This window comes from Micromys minutus (genome assembly GCF_963924665.1).
Source record: "Micromys minutus genome assembly, chromosome: 3".
Classification (NCBI taxonomy): Eukaryota; Metazoa; Chordata; class Mammalia; order Rodentia; family Muridae; genus Micromys; species Micromys minutus.
In genome coordinates, this window is record NC_137972.1 from 33,549,399 (window position 1) to 33,573,358 (window position 23,960).

A 23,960-nucleotide genomic window follows, 5' to 3' on the forward strand; every position below is an offset into this window, starting at 1 on the left:
TTTTTAGTTTGGTTGTAATTGTGACATGAGCTCTGTGTTTCCGAAGAACCAAGTATTAACTAGGAAGACTCAGGGTGTTATGTGTAACTTGGCATCTTATTTATCTCTTTGTTTGTTTGTTGTTTCAAGGACTCGCCTGTTGCAGTTTGCTTTAGAGTCACCGCCTATATCTCCTGTGTCTTCCACCTCAAAGAAGGTTGTTGTTAAAGTACATAATGCTGAAACCACCCAACACCCTGTCAAACAGGGGAACAGGTTAATGGATAAATTCCTGATTAAAGAAACTGGTGATTGTGTACCTGAGCTGTTGGGAAAAGAAAATGAGAGGAAATTCAGCCCTCAAAAAGAGATAAACTCCTCTGCTGAGATTAAAGAGACAAGTCTTCTAGGAAAGGCGGTACTTGGACTCTCGGATGCTAATGGGCCTGTGACACCCTCTACATCCACTATGAAACTGGCTACCAAAGGTAGGAAACCACTTCTATATATGCCCTTTTATACTTAAGGAAGTCTTACTCATGTGAGATTAGTAGGCAGCACTTTTATGGGAGGAGTAAGAAAGACCAGAGTGGGTTTCACCCCACATCTCAGGCATTGATGCAGTCCATGGTTAGGGGCTTATTTTATTGTCTTTTATAGATTAGCAATCCCAGAACCCAATATACTCTTAAGCCCTAGTAACTGCCATATACTTAATACTTAATGCTTCTTGTGGTAGCTTTCTGGTTTTTAGCTTGGAACCCTGTCCCCTCATCCAGTTCCAGTTAGCCCTTGAAGAGGCCTTCATTTTATACCAGTGGTTGAACATGTCGTTGCTGTTCTGCTTGTAGCTTAATACCCTTTGGCATAGGAAATGTACTTCAGTGAGCCTGCCTTATTTCCTGGCTCTCCCAGAATGTCTCTAGCCAGTTTGTTATCTCACTCTTCCTACAGTGTACTCAGGCTGACAGAATGACTGAAGACTGACCGGATGTCACCTGTTCAGTACATACTGATTGCTGGGACATTCACTCCTGCTTTGTCTATGTACTAGCTCCGGTGTGTTCATGCTGCAGTGGTGCAGAGTGACCTTATGGTGACAGACCCAGGTGTGAGGTGGCATTGGAAAACTCAGGACCAGTCTCTGTGACCTTATCTTTTACTAAGAATGTGTGTGTTAGCAAGCCCATACAACCCCCACTAGTGTTTACTAGAAAATTGGAATTAGCTTATTAGTACTTGTATTTTTATTATGTAAGTATGCTGTAGCTGTCTTCAGACACACCAGAAGAGGGCATCAGATCTCATTACAGATGGCTGTGAGCCACCACATGGTTGCTGGGATTTGAACTTAGGACCTCTGGAAGAGCAGTCATTGCTCTTAACCACTGAGCCATCTCTCCGCCCCCAGTACTTGTATTTTTAAGGTTTTTAAATTAAAAAAATTTTTTTTGATTATGTGTATCAACATTTCAGCCTGGTTATCACTCTGTGGTTTTTCTTGTGATTTTATTTCAGAGGGACATGTTTTCAACTCTTGTAGAATTTTTTTCTATTTTATCCAATGAAATCTTAGAATGGACCATAACATGTAAAATAGATATAATTCTGTGTTCTATTCAAAGTATGGTGTCTGGAGACTCTGGTGCCACAAGCCTTCCTTCTGTGGCCACTGCATTTTAACCCATGGTGGACACCTCCACATTCATTGCAGCCCTGCAAAGCTGCAGCTTTGATAAGGTGCACCTGGCCTGAGATCAGGGAGGTCAGTGGTTAGCCAGACTAACAAGCCAGGGAAGCCTTGGTTTTACTCATAGGGGAACTTCATTACAGAGTTGAGATTGCTTCTGTCCTGTGTAAGATGGTCCTCAGGCCTGGGGAAACTCAGCATTATGGTTTCCAGGTACCTTGTTTCTAAGTGTTAACTCCCAAACTTAATTGCAGTCTCTAGGCCCAGGATTCTGATCATGTGACTTCCCACAAAGTAGCTAGTTACTAGAACTAGTTTGCCTGTTCTTACTCTTTTTCTAAGAGCATATCAGCTGGGATTCTGGCTTTTAATTACTGAAAGATGCAAGTTTGTTAATTTTTGCCCGTTCTATGGCTAATAAAGTCTCCCCCCTTTTCTTTTAAATGCAGTGTCCTGTCCTGTTTGTGGGGTCAGCATTCCAGAAAATCACATCAATAAGCATTTAGATAGTTGTTTATCACGTGAGGAGAAGAAGGAGAGCCTTAGAAGGTAAGAAAGCTGGGCATAGCCTCTGACCTGCCTTTGCATGATGCTGCTGTGCTTGACAGATGTGAATCAACTATATCAACAATGGAAGGACTCCTTTTGTCCTGGTGACTGGTTCTCCTGTTTTCTTTTCCACTTGAGTTTTCCTTTAATGCTGCTTCCCTCTCCGTCTTCTCTTTTTCCTTCTTCAGTGCGTGCTCCGCCACATATCAGTAGCAGATTAGTGCTTGCTCACTGCTACATTTTGACTTAGAGAAACTGGTGACTTAGAATTCACTTATCTTTTAAACTTATTTTCTTTTTAGAATTCTCAAATGATCATGCAGAGGCCTTGCCCAAAGAGAGCAAGGACAGCTTAAATTTGAAGAATGTAAAATCTTTCATTAGTTCTTAGGATCTGTTTTAAGATTTTAAGTAAATTTTAAACAACTAAAAATGTAATATTTTAAGTATTAATTTAAACTACACTTAGTGTATGTTTGTCTGTCTGTATTTATATGGTGCTGAACTTATATGAATTGAATGCCAGTAAGCTTTTAAAAATTTATTTTTTGAATAGGCTGATCAGTAGCATAATGCTCTCCTGTAAAAATGATGCAGAAGAATATTTTTAGCTGAGTATTGTGATATGTGTCTGTAATCCTAGTATTCAGGAGGCTGAGACAGGAGACTCAAGAGTAGTATAGGTTCCTGAAAATAGGTCAGCTTAGGCTACACAGAGTCATCCCAGCCCTGTGCTAATTTCCCCCTCCTTGCCAGAGAGTATGTACAGGATGTAATGACCTTCTCTCCAGAACACCCAGAGATAACATTTCTAATAAGTGTGAGGTCGGGTTTGTACCTGAACTCCTGTGCTGCTCTGCGTGCTCTGTGTACCAGAGTCACCAAATCTGAAACTAGTCTTGTGTGTCCAAGGACTGGTGTTTTAATTGAAGTTAAATTGCAGAACTTTGGGGATCAGTAAAGAAACAGAAGGGTCATGTTTGAGTCTGGCGATGGTAGATGAGATGTAGTTGGAGGAAGCATGGGCAGGGAAATCAAAGGAAGATTTTATTTTTAAAAACAGGATATAGGCTTCAGTCTTCCTGCATTGTCAGGCAGTAAACAGGACAATGGTTAGCACAGGGAATGAAGTGGGGTAAAGTTAGAGATAATCAGTGAGAATCCAGAGAAAAGAGAAGGGGGCTAAAGACTTCAGTGATATCTGAAAAGTGGGATGAAGTGAATGATTGGCTTTTTTTTGGGAATATTCTCCCAAAAACATTCTCTCAGGGGGCTGGGCCATCTTACTGTTTTAGTTATTAAAACTAAAAAGGCACCACTCAATATTTCTGAGTCAGTTTGGAGTAGATGCAGGTTTGAAGGGGCAGGCTGTACTTGCAAAGGCTGAAGTGTGGCAGTGTGTTGCTAACTCACAGCATAGGCTGTCCTTGACAAGCCTGGGCAGTGCTGTGTTCCCAAGGACTGCCTTCTGATACCCACAGTTTGTTGATGGGAATCAGATTTAGGTGGTTATGGTGCTTAGTTATGGAGAATTTGAGATAATACAAGGAGATATCCCAGGATGACTTCTAAGCCGTCAGTATTTCATAATCTGCTTTTTTCCCCTTCTGTTTCACCCCAGAAAATGAGTTAGTTGGAGGTGGAAAAGCTGAGTATTTTCTCCCTGAAGAGTGCGAAATTTGCACTGATGATCTTGTTTGGGTTGCTCTCTTTTTAGAAGTCTGTTGTATTCTTATACTGCTTCTAGCTCTGTGAGTGGTGTTCCAAATCTGGCTGCACAGAGACCCTTGCCAGTTGGTCCCCAGTGCAACTTAGAACTAGCCCATACCGTGTCGCTCTCAGTAGACCGCTGAGAGATCCTGTACTTGAGATAGCTGCTGGTGTTGTTTTTGTTTCATAATTTCCTAAATTTGCTTTACTCCCAAGTTTTTCTGTTTCTTTTTTTGTCCTCATAAATTGTCAGACATACTTAGCGAAACATGGACCTGAATCTGTTTAGTTATATCCTAGCCTGGGGTTTGATCACATAAGGGTCTTTGTGCTTTGTAGTCTCTCCTTTATAGCACTAAAGGCTACTGCTGAGTGTGACTGCTAACCCTGAGCCCATCCTGTGTGGAGCTGTCACTTGGTTCAGAGCAGAGCTCTTTTCTATTGGTGTTCTGGTTCTGAGACCCCTCATTTGTGATTCAGCTTCACCAAGTCAGCATAGAAAAGATCAGTGCCATGTCGTGCATGGGGACATGTTTCTCTGGCTTCAGAGTCTCAAATTCTTCATAGAGATGGTTGATGTCTGGTGGTGCTTTCATTGTGAATGCCAATGAACACTACAGATGTTTATTAGAATTTCATAGTTGTAAATGTAATAGTCTGTCCTTGATAAAATAAATGTTTTAGTTTGAGACTTAATGAATCACTCTTTCCTTTCTGCTTGTCATAAACACTATAAAATGATTCAGTTGTTGCTACCTCCTGTGATTTTTATTTTACCATAATTTCATCAATCTTGTGGAGTCCAGTTGGATGCCATTATAAAATCAATTTTGGAAAAATACACTCTGTTAAAGTTGCAGATCCTTCCACAATTAAGCAATTATTTCTGGCTTTCAGACTTTACTGTTAGAACATAAAAAAAAGATAATTTAGTCAGGAAATGATCCTCAGGTGAGTGAGACTGTTATATCTATACTTGGCGGCAATAGTGCTCGCATTATGACCTTTGCACCACTGCATAGAGTTACCTTAGATGCTGTGAGGGAAGTAACTGAGCATCCTCTTTTAAAACAAGCTCTCCTGGTAGTTCTGAGGTCCCCTGAAATTTGAGGAGCACAGCCTTTTGTGAACTCCATTTGTTTATTTTTAAACAATCTTTTTATTTTAAACCCTGTTAGTCTTAAGATTGTACTGGTTTGCTGTTGTAATTTTGAAATAATTGCAGTTGTGAAGACCACTTGGAAAACTACTTATTATGCACCTAATTAATTGCCTTAGAGTTGAACCTCTAGTTAGAATGCTTATGCTGACACCCTGCCCATCTATCTACCTTTGTGTGGGTGTGGGTATGCTTGCTCATGTGTGGGGGTACATGTGTATGTTAGCATGTGTGTGAAAGCCAGAGGTCAACCCTGGGTATCATAATCAGGAGTCTGTTCTACCTTGTTCTGGGGCCTTCCTGGCCTTGGTCATTAGTTAGGCAAGCTAGCTAGTAAGCTCTAAGGATGCCTCTGTTTCTACCTCCCCAACTTTTTATATGCATGCTAAAGGCCAAACTCATGCTTATGAAGCAAGCACTTCATTGACTAAACTATTTTCCCATCCTCTTCTTTTTTATCTTAATGTCTCAACTATTCTTCTAGTCAGTCAGATGTTAGGAAGGTAAATTACTGTTTATCTGAGAATATTTGAGAATTCACAGTAATCTTAAGCTCTTTCTTGTTTGTTTGTCTTAGTTCTGCTCACAAAAGGAAGCCGTTGCCCAAAACTGTGTATAACTTGCTCTCTGATCGTGATTTAAAGAAAAAGCTGAAACAGCATGGCTTATCTATTCATGGAAACAAACAGCAGCTTATTAAAAGGCATCAGGAATTTGTGCACATGTATAATGCCCAGTGCGATGCTTTGCATCCTAAATCAGGTAAAGTAATACACCTGGGCTCATCTCTGGATAAAGTAAGTATGTAGCTCAGAGATTGTAAACTGCAGAAAGAATTTTAATAAGTACCTTTTTGGTAGTAGATAAGATATGCAAATGAATTTTTAAGAGCAACCTGTTGAACTCTGTGCTAGGGCAGTCTTCCCTCAGGCTGTCTCATAGCCCCAGGACTCTTCTCAGAAGAACCATCATTGGCAGTTTTGAGTATCTTTCCAGAGATTTCAAGGTAGTAAAGAGAGATCTAGAGTCATACACCACTCCTACTTTATTTAGAGTAACTGTGAGCAAGTCATATCTCTGTACTTCTGTCTTCTCGTCTGGGAAATAAGGGTTATAATCCTACATGCTATAAGTTATCAAGGTGATAGAATGCATCTAGTACAGTACCTTAGCAAGTAGTTAGAACTCAGGGGATGTTTCCATTGTGATTATTATACATAAACAGCCATCCTTAGTACTGATTTCTAGAAATGCCAGTATTCTCCATATATCAATCATGCCTACATTTTGTAGTTCTTTATAGGTAAGAACATTTAGAATTGTTTTATGTTTAAAAACCAGAATAATGATAAATAGCAAAGTATGTGGTGTGGTAAATTTTCATAAAGTGAAAATGCCTTCCAAAATTACTGTGAATATTTCTGAATGCCTTCTTCCCAAGCCACTGGCTATCCTAGACTTTGTAGACCAGACTTGCCTCAAACTCACTGAGATACACCTGCCTCTCCTTCCCAGTGCTGGGACTAAAGGTGTACACTACATAGCCAGTAGTCTGCCCAGTATTTATCCATACTAGATCTCCTTTCTTCTTAAATTGGACATTTTTTATATTTTCTTGTTCTGCTTTCTATGAATTAGGAATGATGCATTGAGCAGTAGTTACGCCATAGCCTAAATGTTATACTATTGTAAGATTTTCACCAAACAAAGCCTATTATTTTTTTTAATTCAGCCTCACTGAAATAGTCAAGATTGTAGAACATGATCAGATTCTTTGCTAGAGAATGACACAAATGGCCTCTCATCTAGTTTAGTTCTTAGAGAGCTCTTGTTGCCCTCTGAAACCTCTTGATACAGTCTACATTGTCCATGTTTCAGCATTCTGGACTTCTTTTCTAACCACAATGGTCTCTCAAGCTGTCCTACGAGTACTCTAGGACTCTAGCCTGCAGCCTTTCACTCTTCTTTCCAAAAGCCTGTGAACAGTATGACCAGACTAAATTGTTCTGTCTTAATTTTTGTTTCAGTTTTTGGTTTTTGTTTTCTTGAGACAGGGTTTCTTAATGTAGCCCTGGATGAATTCGCTCTGTAGACCAGGCTTGTCTTGAACTCAAGAGATTCACCTGTCACTGCCTCTCATAAGCCGGGGTTAAAGGCACGTATCACCACACCCATCTTGTTCTTTACTAACTTTTTGTATCAGTTACTTTTCTCGTTGGTATGATCAAATAGCTAAAAAAACAACGTAAGAGACGATTTATTTCAACTCATTCATTGGGATGACATGGTGGGAAGGCAAGACAAAGACTATGATGCTGAGTCTGCAGCTGGGACTCCTGCCATGTTAGTGTGAAGGATACAGAAAAATGGGAGTGCTGCCATTCTATAGAGACAGCCTGCAAATGATGTTCCCGTGTCTGAGCCTCTCAGTGTTTTTAAACTTTCTTAGAAGCCACCTTTGGCCTTTTGCAATCTATCAAAATGTTTAGCTGGGATCTTAGTTGTAGGGTCATTGTAGTCTATCTCCTGGGAATTGCTTTTTGTCACCTGGTACTCATGGTCCATCCCAATTTTTTCCACCTGTTTTGGTATTTTAGGGCATGTACTTGCTGTTTAACTCTGATGGATTCAAGCAAAATTATAGTTGGATAGATTGTCTAGCTCTTCCTTGTCATTATAGCGAGTGAGATGCTGTTGTTAGATTTCTACATCCTAATCAGAACTACAAGTCTTTTTGAAGATAGCTTAAGCCCTTAACTTGTACCCAACCCTAATATATAGTATAATATAATATAATATATATAATATAATAAATATATTTTCTTACTATTGTAGAGTGTGCCAGAATGGTACTTGTGTTAATGCATTGGATAAAATGTAAATACTTTTGCTTTTGTATTATGCCATGACTCAGAAGACTCACAAGGAGATGACATTTCTTGTTCACAGAAGATACTGTCTACATTGTTTCTACCAGTTTTTTAATATCAAGGAGGCAGATACAGTTCAGTTGCTTGGATTTTGCAATAGGCTTGAGTTGGATTATTGAGTTGGGAGTAGAGGAGATTGAAGTGGGTGAAGAGAAGCAACTCTTTCTTCCCCATGTGTCTGTCCTCCAGTATAAACAATTATCAAGCAATTCCAGTTTTTCTGTGTACCTTCTAAGCTTCTCTGTAGAATATATTCAAGTAAGTTCCAGACTTAATATCATCTTACATAGAAATGTGCATAGATGAAGTTCAGTTCTTAAACTGTACCTCAGGTACTTTAGTAGACTGACTCTTGATACAGAAAGGCAGCATTTGCAAAATCTGTACTGTTTGTGTTTAAAGAAAGGCATTTAATGTGTGACAGCACATTTTCTTGATCTCCCTGTTATGAGTGGTTGGAAACTGCCTTCAGATACTGGTTTTGGAGGCAAGGGCATGTTCCTTGGTATTTGCTTTTTCTCTCCTTACCAAGTTTTATTGCATTTAATATATTGGATTTAGAGTGGATATCTTTTAAGAACTTAATTCATAGTAGTAAATTAACTCATATTTTACCAAAATTGCTGTTTATATATTAAGGAGAGAAGGTGAAAATTACATGGTATACAGTTTTATTTTGATACATAAAGAGCTACATATTAAAAATCCATATTCTTCATTTAATGTACTGATTTGAAATATTGCTAACCTTACTGTTCTATTGTAATGAGACACCAAGACCTAGGCAGCTTATAAGAGGAAGCATTTAATAGAAGGTTTGCTGACAGTTTCAGAGAGTGAGTCTGTGAACATTATGGCAGGGGGCTTGGTGGTTGACAGACAGGCACAACACTGGAGCAGCAGCTGAGGGCTTACATTGATGTGCAAGTTTTAGGCAGAAAGAGTGTGGTACTGGGCTTAAGTGGGCTTTGGAAACCTCCACGTCCAGCCCCAGTGACACACCTCCTCCAACAAGGCCACAATCCCTAATATTTCCCAAACATTTCTACAAACTGGAGACCTAACATTCAAATTTATGAGCCTATGGAGGTCATTCTCTTCCAAACCACTACACTTACTTTTAAAAATTTGCAAAAATGAAGACAGGAATCTGTATGTATCTACTACCTGTCTTGCTGTACTGTTAAAGACCTCACATAGGCATAGAATGATAATTAGTATGATTGGTTTTTTTTTCTTCCTCCTTATTTTAATAGCTGCTGAAATTGTCCAAGAAATTGAAAACATGGAGAAGACCAGGATGCGCCTTGAAGCAAGTAAACTCAATGAAAATGTATGTCGAGTCTTTTTCTGTGTTTCTGTAAGAGTGCAGAAGGGAAAGTTGAATTGAACTTTTAAAATTAAGAGCCAGCCTTTGTAAATTCTTCTTGGTAGAAAATGTACTGGAACACATTGCTATTTAGAGTACTAAGATTTCCTTACAGCTCATGTTTTTAGACAGTGTTTGCGTTTAATAGACTTACAGCATAAAGTATAGCCCCAAGTAGAGTTTTTCTTCTAAGCTGGAGTCATGTAGAAAAAGCCCATGTTGCTTCTGCTTCCTGTTCTGCCATGAGGTAAAGACACGCCACCTCCATTTACTTCTGCCACTGTGGTGCTCTGCCATGGTACCACATGGAAAGTAAAGGGGAAATAAGACTATTCTTAGATTTAGAGTCTTTATAAATATCTGTACAATCATAAACATTAAGAGCATATTGTGGATTTACTTTGCGATTCTTTTATTTTTTTTTAAGATTTATTTGTTATATATAAGTACACTGTAGCTATTTTTGAATATACCAGAAGAGGGCATCAAATCTCATTACAGATGGCTGTGAGCCACCATGTGGTTGCTGTGATTTGAACTCAGGACCTCTGGAAGAGCAGTCAGTGCTCCCAACCACCGAGCCATCTCCAGCCCTACTTTGCTATTCTTGATGACTTTGAAGCTCTTAGGAGAGACCACAGGACCAGGGATCACACTTACCACCAACATAGCTTTCAGAGTTACCTTCCCCAAGCTTTTATGAATCCTAGATCAACCTTTAATAATCTGATTTAAAGAAAATAGGCAGTTACATAGCTACAGCATAGGTGGGGGATAGCTATGGATATATTTGGAAGCTTTTCTTCTCTCCTACTTGCATATAATATTATATACACACTCAGGCACATGTCCTAACTTACATAAACAACCTCTCAGATTTCATTGTAATATTGTTAAACTAGAAACGGTATTTAACCATGGTGGGATTTCCTTCCTGGATACCGTGGGTTTGAGGGAAAGGTTGTCCCTGCCCCTTTTTTATTACAGTCTGTTGGAGAGAAAGAAGTACTGAGTAAGACCACTGTTATGATCATAAAGTCTGAGGCAGGAAGCAAACATGCAGGTTACTCACAAATAAGATGTCTTCTTCTGTTTGAAAAAAACCACAGTTGAGATTTGGAAACTTGTGCATTGATTTTAGTTTTTGTCATTTTAGATAGATGGAATTCTAAAGATTCTTTTTCTTTTTCTTTTTTTTTAGGTCATGGTTTTTACAAAGAACCAAACAGAGAAGGAAATAGACGAAATTCACAGTAAATATCGTAAGTTGTGAAATGTGCTTATTTTAAAGAACTTAAGTTGCTGTTTTACATTTTTAGTAATTAAAAAGATGGTTGTTATTAATGTTCAAATCTTGTTAATGTTGCTTTAGAGACTGGGTTTTAGTGAGCTGTCTATGTGGTGCCTGCCTTTTAAGATCTGTGACTTAGCATTCAGCTTTGAGCTCATCGTCACTAAGAACTTGGCAAACCTGAGTCAGTTCTCAGGGGCACTATGTGAGGAGATGGTGCAGACGTGTGACTGCATCATGTCCCAGGCCTGCAATGATAGTTCTTCTGTACGGAGGTACAGCACTTCTGTGGCTGGGAGATTTCTATCAAAAATAGGGTTCCTTCTCTTGTTGGTGTCCTCTCACATGTTATCAATTCCTTTTCCTGAAGTGGTCTGTCTGTGTCTATCTTTGCCAGGTGACACCATACTGTTTTTGTTAACTGGGTAGGTGTTATTTCTTTACTTAGTTGATGGTTTCATTTTTTTTTCCTAAGACCAAGACAGAGACTCTTTGTATAGCCCTGGCTGTTCCTGAACTTGCTGTGTAGACCTGGCTGGCTTAGAACACACAGAAATCTATCTGCCTGCCACCTTTTAAATTTTAATTTAACTTAATTTAAATTTTGAGGTGCTGAGGATTGAATTTAAGGTCTTGCATGTAGTAGGCTAGCATTCCTGGAAGAGTTACCTTTCTAGCCTCAAATTTAATGAGGACTGAAATTGCTTAATGTTCCAGGTTCTGACTGATTCTCCTCATTCTTCCAACCTTCCTCTTTCTCCCTCCCATTCTCCTTCTCTCTTTTTCTGTCTCTTTGTTTATTGAGACTGGGTCCAGTGTTATTTGGCAGGTTAGTAACGTAGCCAAAACAAAACAAGACAAAAAAAAAAAAAAAAACCCCAGAAACAAAACAAACCATAAAATTTTCTCCCTTTCCAACATGTACAAGCCTACTCTTACATAGGTGAAGTAACAAACTTTTAGGTGGTTTTAGTCTTCCAGTTCAAGACCATGTACATAGCTACTAAATTCTGTGTGACAGGCATGAGACGTTTGATTGCTTTAATTAATGAGAAGCATGTTCTAATTTTTGCAAATAACTTTAAAAAGTTTTTTGTATGTATTTTTTGAGTGTGTGTGCATGGGGGTGATCATATGCCACAAAATGCATATGGAGGCCGAGTGGGAGTCTGTTCTCCCTCCCACCACATGGCTCCCAGGGATTAAACTCAGGAATCAGACTTGTTGGCAGGTCTCTTTCCCTGCTGAGCTATCTCTTCTGTAAACATTTTTAATGTCAAGCTGATTGTCACATTGGCTTCTACATTTGATTTTCCATGGTTGTTTTGGTTGGTGGATAAGAGAGACACCTGGCTTCACAAGAAAGGTAACTGGGGAAATGAAGCATTTTATAACTTTTTGGGAAAGGATACACACAGTGCTAAAACTTGATCAAAATTATTTCAGGAAACTTAAGCAAAATTTGAAATTATATTAATAAAATTGTTTTTTCACACCACACTACATTAGAATGTACTTGTTTGCTCTGTTCTTTCAACAGATCTTTCATATGTGTATGCTTTGAAATATCATTTACTAGTTATTTGGTATATATTGGCTTATTGAGTTCAAAATATTTGTAAATTGCCTTCTTTAAATAATATCACCACCAGTTTCATCAGAAGAGGTGGAGATTAGGAAACTGTAATGTTTACAGTATTACATTCTCCTTACTGAGAAGACTTTGACTGGAAATAGTGATGTTGATTTTCTTTGGCATGCTTGTCCTGTCATTCACTTCTGAGAATATGTGAACAGATATCCAAATGTGATGGCCACGCTTTATTGTGCTTTCATTTCAAAATGTTATCCTGAGCCAGATAGGGTAGGTAGCAATCAGGAAGTTGAGGCAGGGGATTGGATGCTTGAGGGTAGCCTGATCTATATTCCAGGACCTGCCTCCATAAGAGAAAAGGATTCCTGTGCTGGTCAGTTTTATGTCTTCTTGACACAAGCTAAAGTCATCTGAGAGAAGGGAACCTCATTTAAGAAAGTTCCTTTATAAGATCAGGCCATATGCAAGTATAGGATATCTTCTTAATTAGTGAATGATGTGGAAGGGTGATGATGCCATCCCTGGGCTGGCTGAGTACTCTATGAGGGGCAAGTCATTAAGCAGCACCCCTCCATGGCCTTTGTATGAGTTCCTGTCCTCACTGTTCAGTGATGACTAGTGATATGGAACTGTAAGCCAAATAAACCCTTTCTTCCCCTAGTTGCATTGTCCATGATGTTTTATTACATCAATGGAATGCTAACTGTACTCCTGTAAATAAATGGCTGACTTAGCTCACAGAGTCTCAGTGCTTTGAGAGTTTTCGCCATGGAGGATTTTAGAAAGGCATGTCATATACTCAAGAGCCAACATCTAATTAATTAATTATTTTTCTTACTATTCCACCAAAGACATGTGTGCAGGTCTGTCTGACGTATATTTGTTTATATGTAGAGAGAGTTGCTGGGGATCACACATACTAACCATGTACCCTGTTGAGTTAGCTGTCATGCAAGATAGTTTCAAGATAGTTTTAGTCAAGTTGATTTATGTTTTTTCTAAGTAGTACTGTATGCATGCTGCAAGAAACACAGCATCATTTCCTTGACATATGCTAGGGCACTATACATTTTCTCCACCGCTGGTGTCACACCATTCATATATTATGTCATTGTAATGAGAAAGGACAGATGGGGCTAAAGTGATGGCCCAGTGAGTAAAAGCATTATTCATGCAGAAAACCCAGGTTTAGTTCCCAAAACCCACATGAAGACTAACAACTGTCTGTAACTCCATTTTTAGAGGATCTAAATCCTCCTCTGGCCTCTATAGGAACTTCACATATGTAATGCAGACATAAGTGGAGGCAAAACACCCATACATGTAAAACAATAAATTTTTTTAAAGAACAGATAATGTCTTACTATGGCTATGGCAATGTTATCTCATAGTCCTTGAAGAAAAAATTTCAGGGATTTTTAGCTGGACTGAATTCTTTTAAATACCCTGTTTTAGAATACAGATGATGGAAAGAAAAGTATCAATCAAAGGTGTCATGGTATAGATTTTGCAGGAGCATTTGGAGATGTGGGATTGGAAATGTAGTTAGATGAATCATTAATTGTGCTCCACAGTTCATTGCTTCTCTTGCTGGGAAGCTGTGTAAAAAGCAACGATGAGGGGCTTGGGGATACAAACTTGGACAGTGTACTCTGCTCTCCAGTGGTATCATGGAAAGGAGGGGTCAGCGTGAGACCATTCATAAAGTAGACGGCTCTTTGGGGACCTGTTACTGTGTCAGGGAGAATAGAAAAGTAAAGTAGCTGAAGTGAGTTTGGGGTCAGGGGAGATTTTTTTTTTTTTTTTAAGTTTGTTGTATAAGTTGAGAGGTACTTATCTTAGTGATTTTTAGGCTTTTGAAATGCAACCTATAGCCACAAATGTTTCGTATGACAATACTAACTACATGCACATATTTGGAAACAACTTTGACAAAACCATATTTCCCTTTACCATTTTTGGTGCATGTTGGTACACTCCATTCTGTCCTCTGTTTCATTACGAAATGAAAAGGCAGTCGCTGATCTACTGACTCCCCCACCCCCAAAGGTTCTGTTTATGTTCTTAGTGATGGAGGTGGGAGCATAAGGCAGGGGTTGGCCTTTCATTCTAACACAGTTAGTGTTGTTTCATGATAATGGCTAGGACAGAGGTAGAGCATGTGTGCACAGACAGGAGTGCCAGTGCTTGGAAGAAGATAGTTTCTCTTAAAATAAGTCCGTATGTTTTTTGGTCCTGCGAGGTCAACTAAGAAGGTCTACAGAGAGGTGTACTGGGCTTAGATGAAGAGCAGAAGATGAGCCGCAGCCATTTTGAGTTGGTAGACATGCACTTGTTCGTCAGTTCCCACAACTAGTCAAACCACTTAATATTTTAAAGTGTTATTTATTTTATTTGTATGAGGGTTTTTGCCTGCATGTATGTCTGTGTGCCACATACATGCCTGATACCCACATAGATCATGGGTCAAAAGAAAGGGTTTGATTCCTGGAACTGGAGTAATGGATGGCTGTGAACCACCAGGTAGGTTCTGGTAACTAAACCTTCTGCAAGAGAAGCTAGTTCTGTTAACTGAGCCATTTTTACAGCCCCAGATCCACTTCAAAGTTTTAAGAGGAAAATTCAAGATATATAACTCAAACTCATATTTTAGATTCAAGAGTGTTCCTTGCCAAATAGCAGATCTCCTAAGATAAGTGAAATGATGAGTGGGAACAATTTTATTAGTCATAATCTGTTGGCATCATTTATTTTCTTGCAGCAATCTTGAACTTCTTGAACCAGAGCCAGAGTGGTGCTATGAGTTTTTGTTTCCAGCCTTGCCATGGGGTAACTAGATTCAAGCAAGAAAATGACAGCTTATAAATCTGAGCTTTTAGTACTCTGGTGGTAAAATCATTAAGTCCCTCTAAGTTTTAGTTTAATTACTTCAGGAATTTTTGAACAAACCTTAAGTCATGGTCCTGGTGACTTAGAAAAAGGAAAAAAATGGCTATGGTGCTTTCTGTTGTCAGTGTGGTAAAATCTAAAATTACCCTGGAGATGGGCCTCTGGGAATGCCCATGGGGATATCTTTATTGTGTTGAAAAGACCTGCCCATGGTGAGTGGCACCTGGTTGGAATACTAGGTTTCAATTTTTAATAAAGATCTATTTATTGTTATGTGTATGCATTTTTCCTGCATCTGTGCGTAATGTGTGTGTAGTACCTTTAGAGGCCAGACATGGGCATCATGTTTGGTAGGTCCTTCAGAAGAGCAGCTGGTTCTCCTAACTCTGAGCCATCTCTCTCTCCAGCCCCATTGATCCTAGGTTTTATAAGTTCTTCAAAGGGAGCTGCGCAGCAACACTGTATCCCTGTTGCAAATGAGATGGCCAGCTGCTTCATGCTCCTGCCACCTGGACTGCCCTGAATAAACCTTTTCTCCCTAAATTGCTTTTGTTGGTATTTTATCACAACAATGAGAAAAGAAACCAAGATAGCAAGTGTGTACTTGGCTTAAACTCCTATATCTAATAGCATCTCCAGAATGATGATGGTAGTGTGGAAGTAGATGAGATGATTTTTTTTAGATGCATGGAATTAAATAGGTCTTAAAAGAAATCATTGTGTCCTTCTGTGTAGACTCTTACCTGCTTCTAAAGAGTTTAAACTCCCGACATGGCAGTTCAAACCATTTGTAACTCCAGTTCCAGGAGCTCTGACACCCTCTTCTGACCTCCTTGGGTACACTTGTGAACATAAAGACTTCCAGAGAAATGCTTAAATAAGATTAAAATAAAGATAAATAAATATTTTAATAATTGCAAAAATAAAAACAGAATTTTAAAGACTGATTGACGATTGGGAAGATGGTTTTGAGGTGCACCAAAAGGAATCAGTGGCACATTCCGACTTGTGGGTGAGGAATATAAGAAAGGATTTCACATGGAGTCAAAATGGCTTCTTCCACGGTGGGGTGGAGATGTCTACTGAGCTTATTCTCTGGCTGAGGGAACTTTACATTCCTATAGAGAATTGTTTTCTATGGCTGCTGGTTACTTGTAATTTGCAGAAGATCCTGAATGGCTAGGATCCGGGAAAGCTAGCTCTTGGCATGGTCACCCCAGTGCATTCCCTGCTCCTTTGTGTTGTGCTAAATGTAGAAGAAACCAAGCGTTAAACAGAGTATTGTCGGCTATGTGTGGGAACTTTTAAAAATTTTGTTTGTGCCACCATAGTATTTTGTAAAAGGTGAGGGCAGTTGCAGACAGTATTATTTTGACCCATGACTACTGGTAAGACACAACTACAGCTGCTGGAGACGAAGTTCAAACTCACAGGAAGTGTCCACACCTTCATTCTCGGGAGGACAGTGGTCACCTTGGGAACGATGATGGCAGTGAAGACTGCTGCTGCTGTGTCTTAAGACGGAGACACTGGTGAGCTGCAAATGCCATGTTAAAAGTGTTCTGCTAGGGGCAGAACTACTTTCCTACAGACTCTGCTTTTGTGTCAGTTACTATAATCCACTTAGTCATTTTGTGGATCTTGAACTTTAGAAAACCATCTTTTGAATGTATTTTGGAAGTGTCAATCACCATTGTGTGCCACATGCCTAAAAACCCAGCATTTGGGAAGCAGAGGCAGTAGGATTATGAGTTTGAGGTCCTTTGTGGTTGCAAAGAGTCCGCTGCCTCAGGGAAACAAAGTGAGAAAGGCTGGAGGGAAGAAATGGTTATCAGTCTATATTTCATTCACTGTGGAAAGCCCCTCCATAAAAGGGTTTAGGGAGGACAAAACCCTGGACTAGCAAATAATTTTCATTCCTGTTTGCTTCGGTGGAAGGGAAAGATACAGAGAGACTTTTCAGCTGCCCCTAAGCCCTCTGTGTTCTTCCGAGTGGCAGCATCTGCATGCAGTGCAGGCGATTCTGCAAATGATGTTGCTGAGTATCTGTGCACCTCATACTCAAGTGTGTCCTGTGCAGATGCCTCACACACTCACAGTTGTTTTGAATTTCAGGTAAAAAGCACCAGAATGAATTCCAGCTTCTGGTAAATCAGGCCAAAAAGGGATACAAGAAAACTGACAGAGTGCCAAACGCTGTAGTAGTGAGAAAGGATGAACCTGCAGAGACACTGCTGTCTGACTCTACGGGTGAGACTTAATTTAAGTAGTGAATGTCTTTACTTCCTTTTGTATTTACCTACTCATTTTGTGTGTGTGTGTGTGTGTGTGTGTGTGTGTGTGTGTGTGTGTGTGTGCATACACTCATGCATATGTGAAGAAGTTAACAGGGTAACTGGTGGGAGTTGGCTCTCTGTGACCAAAACCCAGGTTGTCAGGCTTGGTGTCAAGTGATTTACGACTTAGCCAACTTGTTGGTCCTCATTTTTTTTTTTTTTTTAATTATTAAAAGCATAAAATCAATGTCATTTACTGAAGCCATTCCATATTTAAGGTGGAGGGAATGTGGTTTTTTTTTTTTTAGATAAGATAAATGTAGCAATCATTGACTATAAAGTAGCTTATTGCTTACTTTAGAAACAAGGGAAGTGTCCTCAAGAGAGATGGCCCATGAGTTCTGCTTACCTTGTAGGTATGAAGCACCCTAATTGTAGAGATGCTCTGTGATTGTCTAAGTGTGAGGATATTTTCTAAGATTTATTGCTTAAGACCCTAAGACAACCTACCTAGAAAGGGAATTATTTCTGTTGCTGACTCTGTTGTTTACTTTGGATGAAGAGTCTAAAGCTTACATAGTTGATATGCATTACTTAGTTTTGGTCTAACTTTAAATTTGAGATTAATGTTGTATTTCTGTTCCTAATGCTTTGGTCCATGAGCCAAGCAGAGTCATAATGGGGAAATTCTTTACTACTTTTCTTAATTGTGATAAAATGCAGATAGCATATATTTTTACTAAATCATGGGTGCATAGTTCAGGGCTGTTAAATGGTTTCATAATACTGTTCAGCCACCTGTCTATACCCCAAGCCCTTTCCCATCCCCAGTACAAACTGTACGCGGTGTAGCACTCCCTGCCCTCCCACACATCCCTCATGATCTCTGTTGTATCTGTTTATGGATTTGCTTGCTCTGAGTACCTAATGCAAGTGAAACTATATGGTATCCATCTTCCTATTTTGACTTATTTTTCTATGCATAATGTTTTTATTGCCTTATGTTATGGCAAATATTCAAATTTTCTTCTTTTTATGGCTTTAATATTATTCCTTAGTATGTATATTCAGTGGCTCATTTATTTATTTATTTAGTTATTTTGCCTTCTTGAATTGTGAATAATATTTTTGTATGCATTAATTCTCAGGTATCTTCAAGACTCCTTTCAGTTTTTTTTTATTATATGTCTGTTGTAGTTTCATTTCTGTTGCTGTGATAAAAGCTCTGACACCCCTCCCCACCAAAAAAAAGAAAAAATCCTTAGGGGGAAAATGAGTTTATCTGGTTTACAATCCCAATCCCAGGTCACACTCTCTTATAGCAGGATCACAGGGCCGGGAACTTAAAGGCAGGTCTGCTTGCTATTCCATACAGCATGACTTTGAACCAAGAGACTTACCTCACCGTCAAAGAAGCACAGGGGACCATGGAAAGTACTGTTTGCTCCCAGACTCTCAGGCTAGCTTTCTTCCACAGTTCAGGGCTGCCTGCCTAGGGATGTTACTACCCACAGTGAGCTAGGTCCTCTTACACTAATTAACAGTCAAGACAGTCTCCACAGACACACTCACAGGCCAACCTAACCTAGGGAATTCCTCAGCTGAGACTTTCTTTCATATGGTTCTAGGTTGTGTCAAATTGATAGTTTTACATTCTGACTGGCAATGCTTGTCTTATCTCCACATCCTATGAACACTTGCTAGTTTTGTTTGTGGTGGAAACCACCTTTTCGGTATGTTTTCTTGTTGTAGAGACCATCTGTATTAGTCAGGGTTCTTTAGAGAAACAGAACTGACAGAAAACACACACACACACTCCACAGAGGTATAGGAGTGGAGACCAACTGACTCGTTGGGAGTTTAGTGACTTCAGACTGTGGTTTAGCTCCTCCAAAATACCTGTCTCCTGATTGAAAGGCCAAGTTGTTTAGTCAACTAGTCTAGCTGGTTTTCAGCTTATGTTTGAAGCCCAAAGAAGTAGTTCCTAATACCAGTTAATACCCTCAGCAACAGGGTAGATGAACTTGCCAAAGAGAGTGAGTGCAAGCAGGGAAAAAGCAAAGACTTATCTTTTTCTATTTTTTTTTCTTATAATGTAGCTTATCCTTAAAAAGTGTGGCCCAGACTTAGGGTGTGTCTTCTTACCTCAAGTGATCTGGTCAAGAAAATTCCCCACAGGTATGCCCTGCTACTTGGGTTTTAGTTGATTGCAGGTGTAGTCAGGTTGACAGCCAAGGTAGCCATCATGCATTTTACAAGGTGGGAAGTGGTATGTCTTCTTAATTGGATTTTTAGTTTTCTAAGAAGTTCAGCACTCATTCGCCATCTGCTTTTCTGTTTTGGAATTTATTCAAGTCCTTTGCTTACTTATTAATTGGGTGTTTCGGTTTTGATCGAGTTTTAGGGGCTTCTTGTGGATATCAGTTCCTCCTTGTGTATATATGATTTGCAAATATTTGTAGAGTTATGTCCGGTTTATTTTTTTCTTTTATTGCTTGTACTTTTGGTATTAAATACATGAAGTCTGTGCTAAATGCACCACTGTACAAATTGCCCCATTCTCATGGTTTCTTCCTAGTATTATGTGGTATCACCCTTTAGTTGATCTTTGCTTTTATCTATGCTGTGAGATAGCATCCAGCTTGATTCTTTGTATGCAGATGCCCAGTTCTCAGTATTATTTTTTGGAGTCTTGTCTTTTGCTATAAAATGCTGTTGATAGTCCTATCAAAAGCCAGGCTCCTTCCAGCATGAGATGCGTGTGATTGCAGCACTCTTCAGGAGTGGTGTGAGGGTGTCCTTGCCTGCAAAGCATGAATCTTTCAAAAATAGAAGAAGTCCAAACAAACAAAAACATTCAACTAACCATATAAAGGCTTATTTTCTTGTCTCTGTTCTGTCTGTTACATTGATCCATCTGTCCTTATGCCTGCCTGTAGGAAGCCATTGGCGCCAATAGATGGCGCCAGCTTCCCGCCCATTGTTCAGCCTACAAAAACCTTTCCCCTCGTGTTGCTTGGCAACCACATAAGTCACAGCCCAATCTCGGGGCACGTAATTGAGCTACAGGAGGATGCACCAATCAGGTAGCAACACAAGTCTCTTAGGCATATATAAGCAGTGCATTTCTCCCCCATGTGAGGAGATTGTGGGAGATTCCACCAGGCAAGCACCTAGAGAGATCCCCTGCTCAGAGAGAATTTTCCTGCTCAAGAAGTCCCCTGCTCAGAGTGCTGTACAATAAAGGTTGTCCGCAGAAGAATCTGCTTTTGTTGCACGCCTGTTTTGGCCGGCGGACGTGGGCGCGCGACACCTGCCCCATACTAGTTTTATTCTGAAGTTACACGTGAATCAGTTTGATTGTAATCTTTCTCAATATCATTTGGCTGTTTAAGACTTCTTGAGATTACATGTGAATTTTAGGATGAATTTTTTTTCTTGCATAACATACTTTTGGGGTTTTCATATTGGATTGCATGGATTCTATAGGTAGCTTTAAGCAGTGTTGGCATTTCATTCTCCAGTTCATGAACATGTGATGTCTTCCCAGTCTGTTGTAGCCTTTAAAACCTCTCTTAGCAATTTTATACCTTCCAGTAAACCAGAGTATTTTTTGTTTGATTAGTTGAATTTTTTAAAAGCTATTTTGCTAGATTTTCCCTAAATGTTTTGTACTGTTAGGTATTGTTGAATTTCTTCTTGCTGTCTTCAGTTCCCCTGTGATCTCTCAGATGTTGGGTGCTGCCTGAGTATAAAACCTCATGATGTTTGAACTATTTAAATTTTTTTATTCAGTTGTTAAATAAAGGCTATTCTTTGAAAGTATTTAATTCTTAACATCCATACACTTCCCACTCTGAGAACATTTTCTATTTATTAGACCAGTCTCTCATATAGAATTGGTTGCTTGTGCTTAGAGATTATGTGGTAGGTAGGTATATATACACATTTGTACTACAGTCTCTGAACTTCAAAAGTAATTGATATTAAGCTACTATGGGTGAACAAAGAGGCTGCCTAAGAGGCAGCAATGAGTAAAACTGATGTCCTGTAGAATAAGCATTGAATTGCCCTGTAGATGAGCAAGAGGCATGCACTCTCAAGGGGACCTACTTGTCTTAGGGAAGTCTGTTGTCTGAGTTTTGCGTTTGGGCTGTTTGGAGTGCTGCATTTCAAGGTTTAAGGATGGACGGGAAAGATAGCTGACTATTAGTGCTCACAAACTGTTGAATGATATTCATATTTGATAGAGTTTTCTCTTCTATAAACTAATATAAGAGGGGAAGAGAAGAGTGTAGTCACTGTGCAAAAATAAATGTTTAAGTTGAATTCCTATTTCCTTATGATATTGTGTCAACTTGACACTAGCTAGAGTCATCAGAGGAAGGAACCTTTATTAAGGAAATTCCTCCATGAAATCCAAGTATAAGGAATTTTCTCAATTGGTGGTCAATGGGGGAGGACCCAGCCCATTTAGGGTGCCTTCCCTGGGTTGGTGGTCATGGGTTCTATAAGAAAGCAGGCTAAGCAAGCCAGCAGAGGCAATCCATTAAGCAGCACTCCTCCATAGCTTCTGCATCAGCTTTTGCCTTTTAGGATCCTGTCTTGTTTGAGTTCCTGTCCTAACTTCATTCCCTTCAGTGATAAACAGTGCTAGGAGTGTGTATTGGTTATGGTTTTTTTGCTGTGAACAGACAAAATGACCAAGGCAAGTCTTATAAATAATGACATTTAATTGAGGATGGCTTACAGGTTCAGAGGTGCAGTCCATTATCATCAAGACAAGAGCATGGCAGCATCCAGGCAGACATGGTGCAGGAGGAGCTGAGAGTTCTACATCTTCATCCAAAGGAAGTCAGGAACAGACTAAGCGTCCTCGGGCAGCTAGGAGGAGGGTCTCTAAGCCCACCCCCAGAGTGACTTCCTCCAACAAGGCCATACCTTCTAATAGTGGCACTCCCTGGGCCAAGCATATGCAAACTGTCACAAAGTGTAGGCCCAAATAAACCCTTTCCTCCTGAACTTGCTTTTTGGTCATCATGGTGTTTCATCACAGCAGTAGAAACCCTAACTAAAATTACCTGCCAGCTTGATTGCATTCTTTGCAACTACTGAATGAATGAATGAAGGTATGGATGGCCTGGGTGAGTGGAGTTCCTCTTCATGTGGTATGTTCATGATAGGAGGTTCTGGAGCTTCTGGTAAGTTGTTGGTTAATGCCCTCTCTCCCTTATGAACAGCAGAGGGTGTGGCTCTGCCTTGGTCATGATGGTTTATTGGTACAGGTGACATTAGGAGTTTGCATTGGTGATGAGTGCTGGACAAGCATTGAGGGTCATTTCTGAAAATCTTGAATACATGAACTTGAGAAGCTATTTGTGCTTTAAAGAATTTGTCCTATTCAATAAATTTTCCCTACTAATAAAACCTTAATAGTTGCTTTTATTCATTTAATTGTTTATTCATTATCTGGATTGTCAGGAGATCGTACAGATGAAAATCCCGTAGTGTTGGCACACACTGTAAAAGGGCGAGTCAGTCCTAGGCCACAGACAATACCTGGCACAGCTGTTTTGTTTGTTTGTTTGTTTGTGCCTTTATTTTCAGGTATTTGGCTATGCCTATATGTCATGATCTTTTAAACCACCTGAGGTATCATTGCATCTTTATTTATAAAATGGAAATTTGAAAACAATATGAAAGAGTATTACAGAAATGTGTCAGATCAAATGGCGGGATTCCTATGTCTGATTGGTTTTCCTTACTGATTTTAGATTTTAAGTAAAAAAGGTAAATAGATTTTACTTAAAGGTGTTCAAAGAGTCCATAGATGGTCAGTATCATGTCATATAACAAATACTGTGACTCTGCTGTTAAATCTGTTTTGTTAACTCATCTGTTATTCCTTAGTAAGCTGCTAATTGAAACTTCCATTAGAATGACACAGCATTCCCATCTCTGTTCTAAAGGAAACTTTACTTCTAAATGAGTTAATCCTGAAAAATATAAGTAAGATTTCTTAGTTATTTCTTGTGTGAGGGAGTCATGGCGTATGTCTTAATCCCAGTACTTCGGAGGTGGAGACAGGTGGATCTCTGTGTGTTTGAAGCCACCTAATCTTCTACAGAGAGAGTTCCAGGACAGCTAGGGCTACATGGAGAAAGCCAAGTACCAAGTATTGAACCCACCCCCCCCCCCCCGTATCATTTCTTATTTTATAGTTTTAGAGTCTTTTTATTTTTATTTTATTATTTTTTTTTTAGTTCTATTTTAAAGTAGAAATCGCGGTCGGGAGAGATGGCTCAGTGAAGAGAACTCACTGCTCTCCCAGAGGTCCTGAGTTCAATTCTCAGCAACCACATGGTGGCTCACAGCCATCTGTAATGAGGTCTGATACCCTCTTCTGGTGTGTGTGAAGTCAGCCACAGTGTACTCACATACATAAAATAAATAAATAGATCTTTTTTTTTTCTTAAAGTGGAAATAGCAACATTAAGTGTTAAAGAAATATAAGGTGTACATTG

At 39.4% G+C, this 23,960-nt stretch overlaps 1 protein-coding gene across 1 annotated transcript in view; it reads left to right on the forward strand.

Moving 5' to 3' along the window:
• RAD18 (RAD18 E3 ubiquitin protein ligase) overlaps positions 1-23,960 on the forward strand; it is a gene marked incomplete at its 3' end in the record, with an annotated part of 65,124 nt that overhangs the window by 16,065 nt on the left and 25,099 nt on the right. Inside the window, exons 5-10 of the mRNA XM_080914585.1 lie at positions 130-467; positions 2,119-2,218; positions 5,665-5,849; positions 9,274-9,350; positions 10,588-10,648; positions 17,276-17,410. Of these exons, the coding sequence (XP_080770711.1) occupies positions 130-467; positions 2,119-2,218; positions 5,665-5,849; positions 9,274-9,350; positions 10,588-10,648; positions 17,276-17,410 (896 nt within the window). The remainder of the gene's footprint in view (positions 1-129; positions 468-2,118; positions 2,219-5,664; positions 5,850-9,273; positions 9,351-10,587; positions 10,649-17,275; positions 17,411-23,960) is intronic.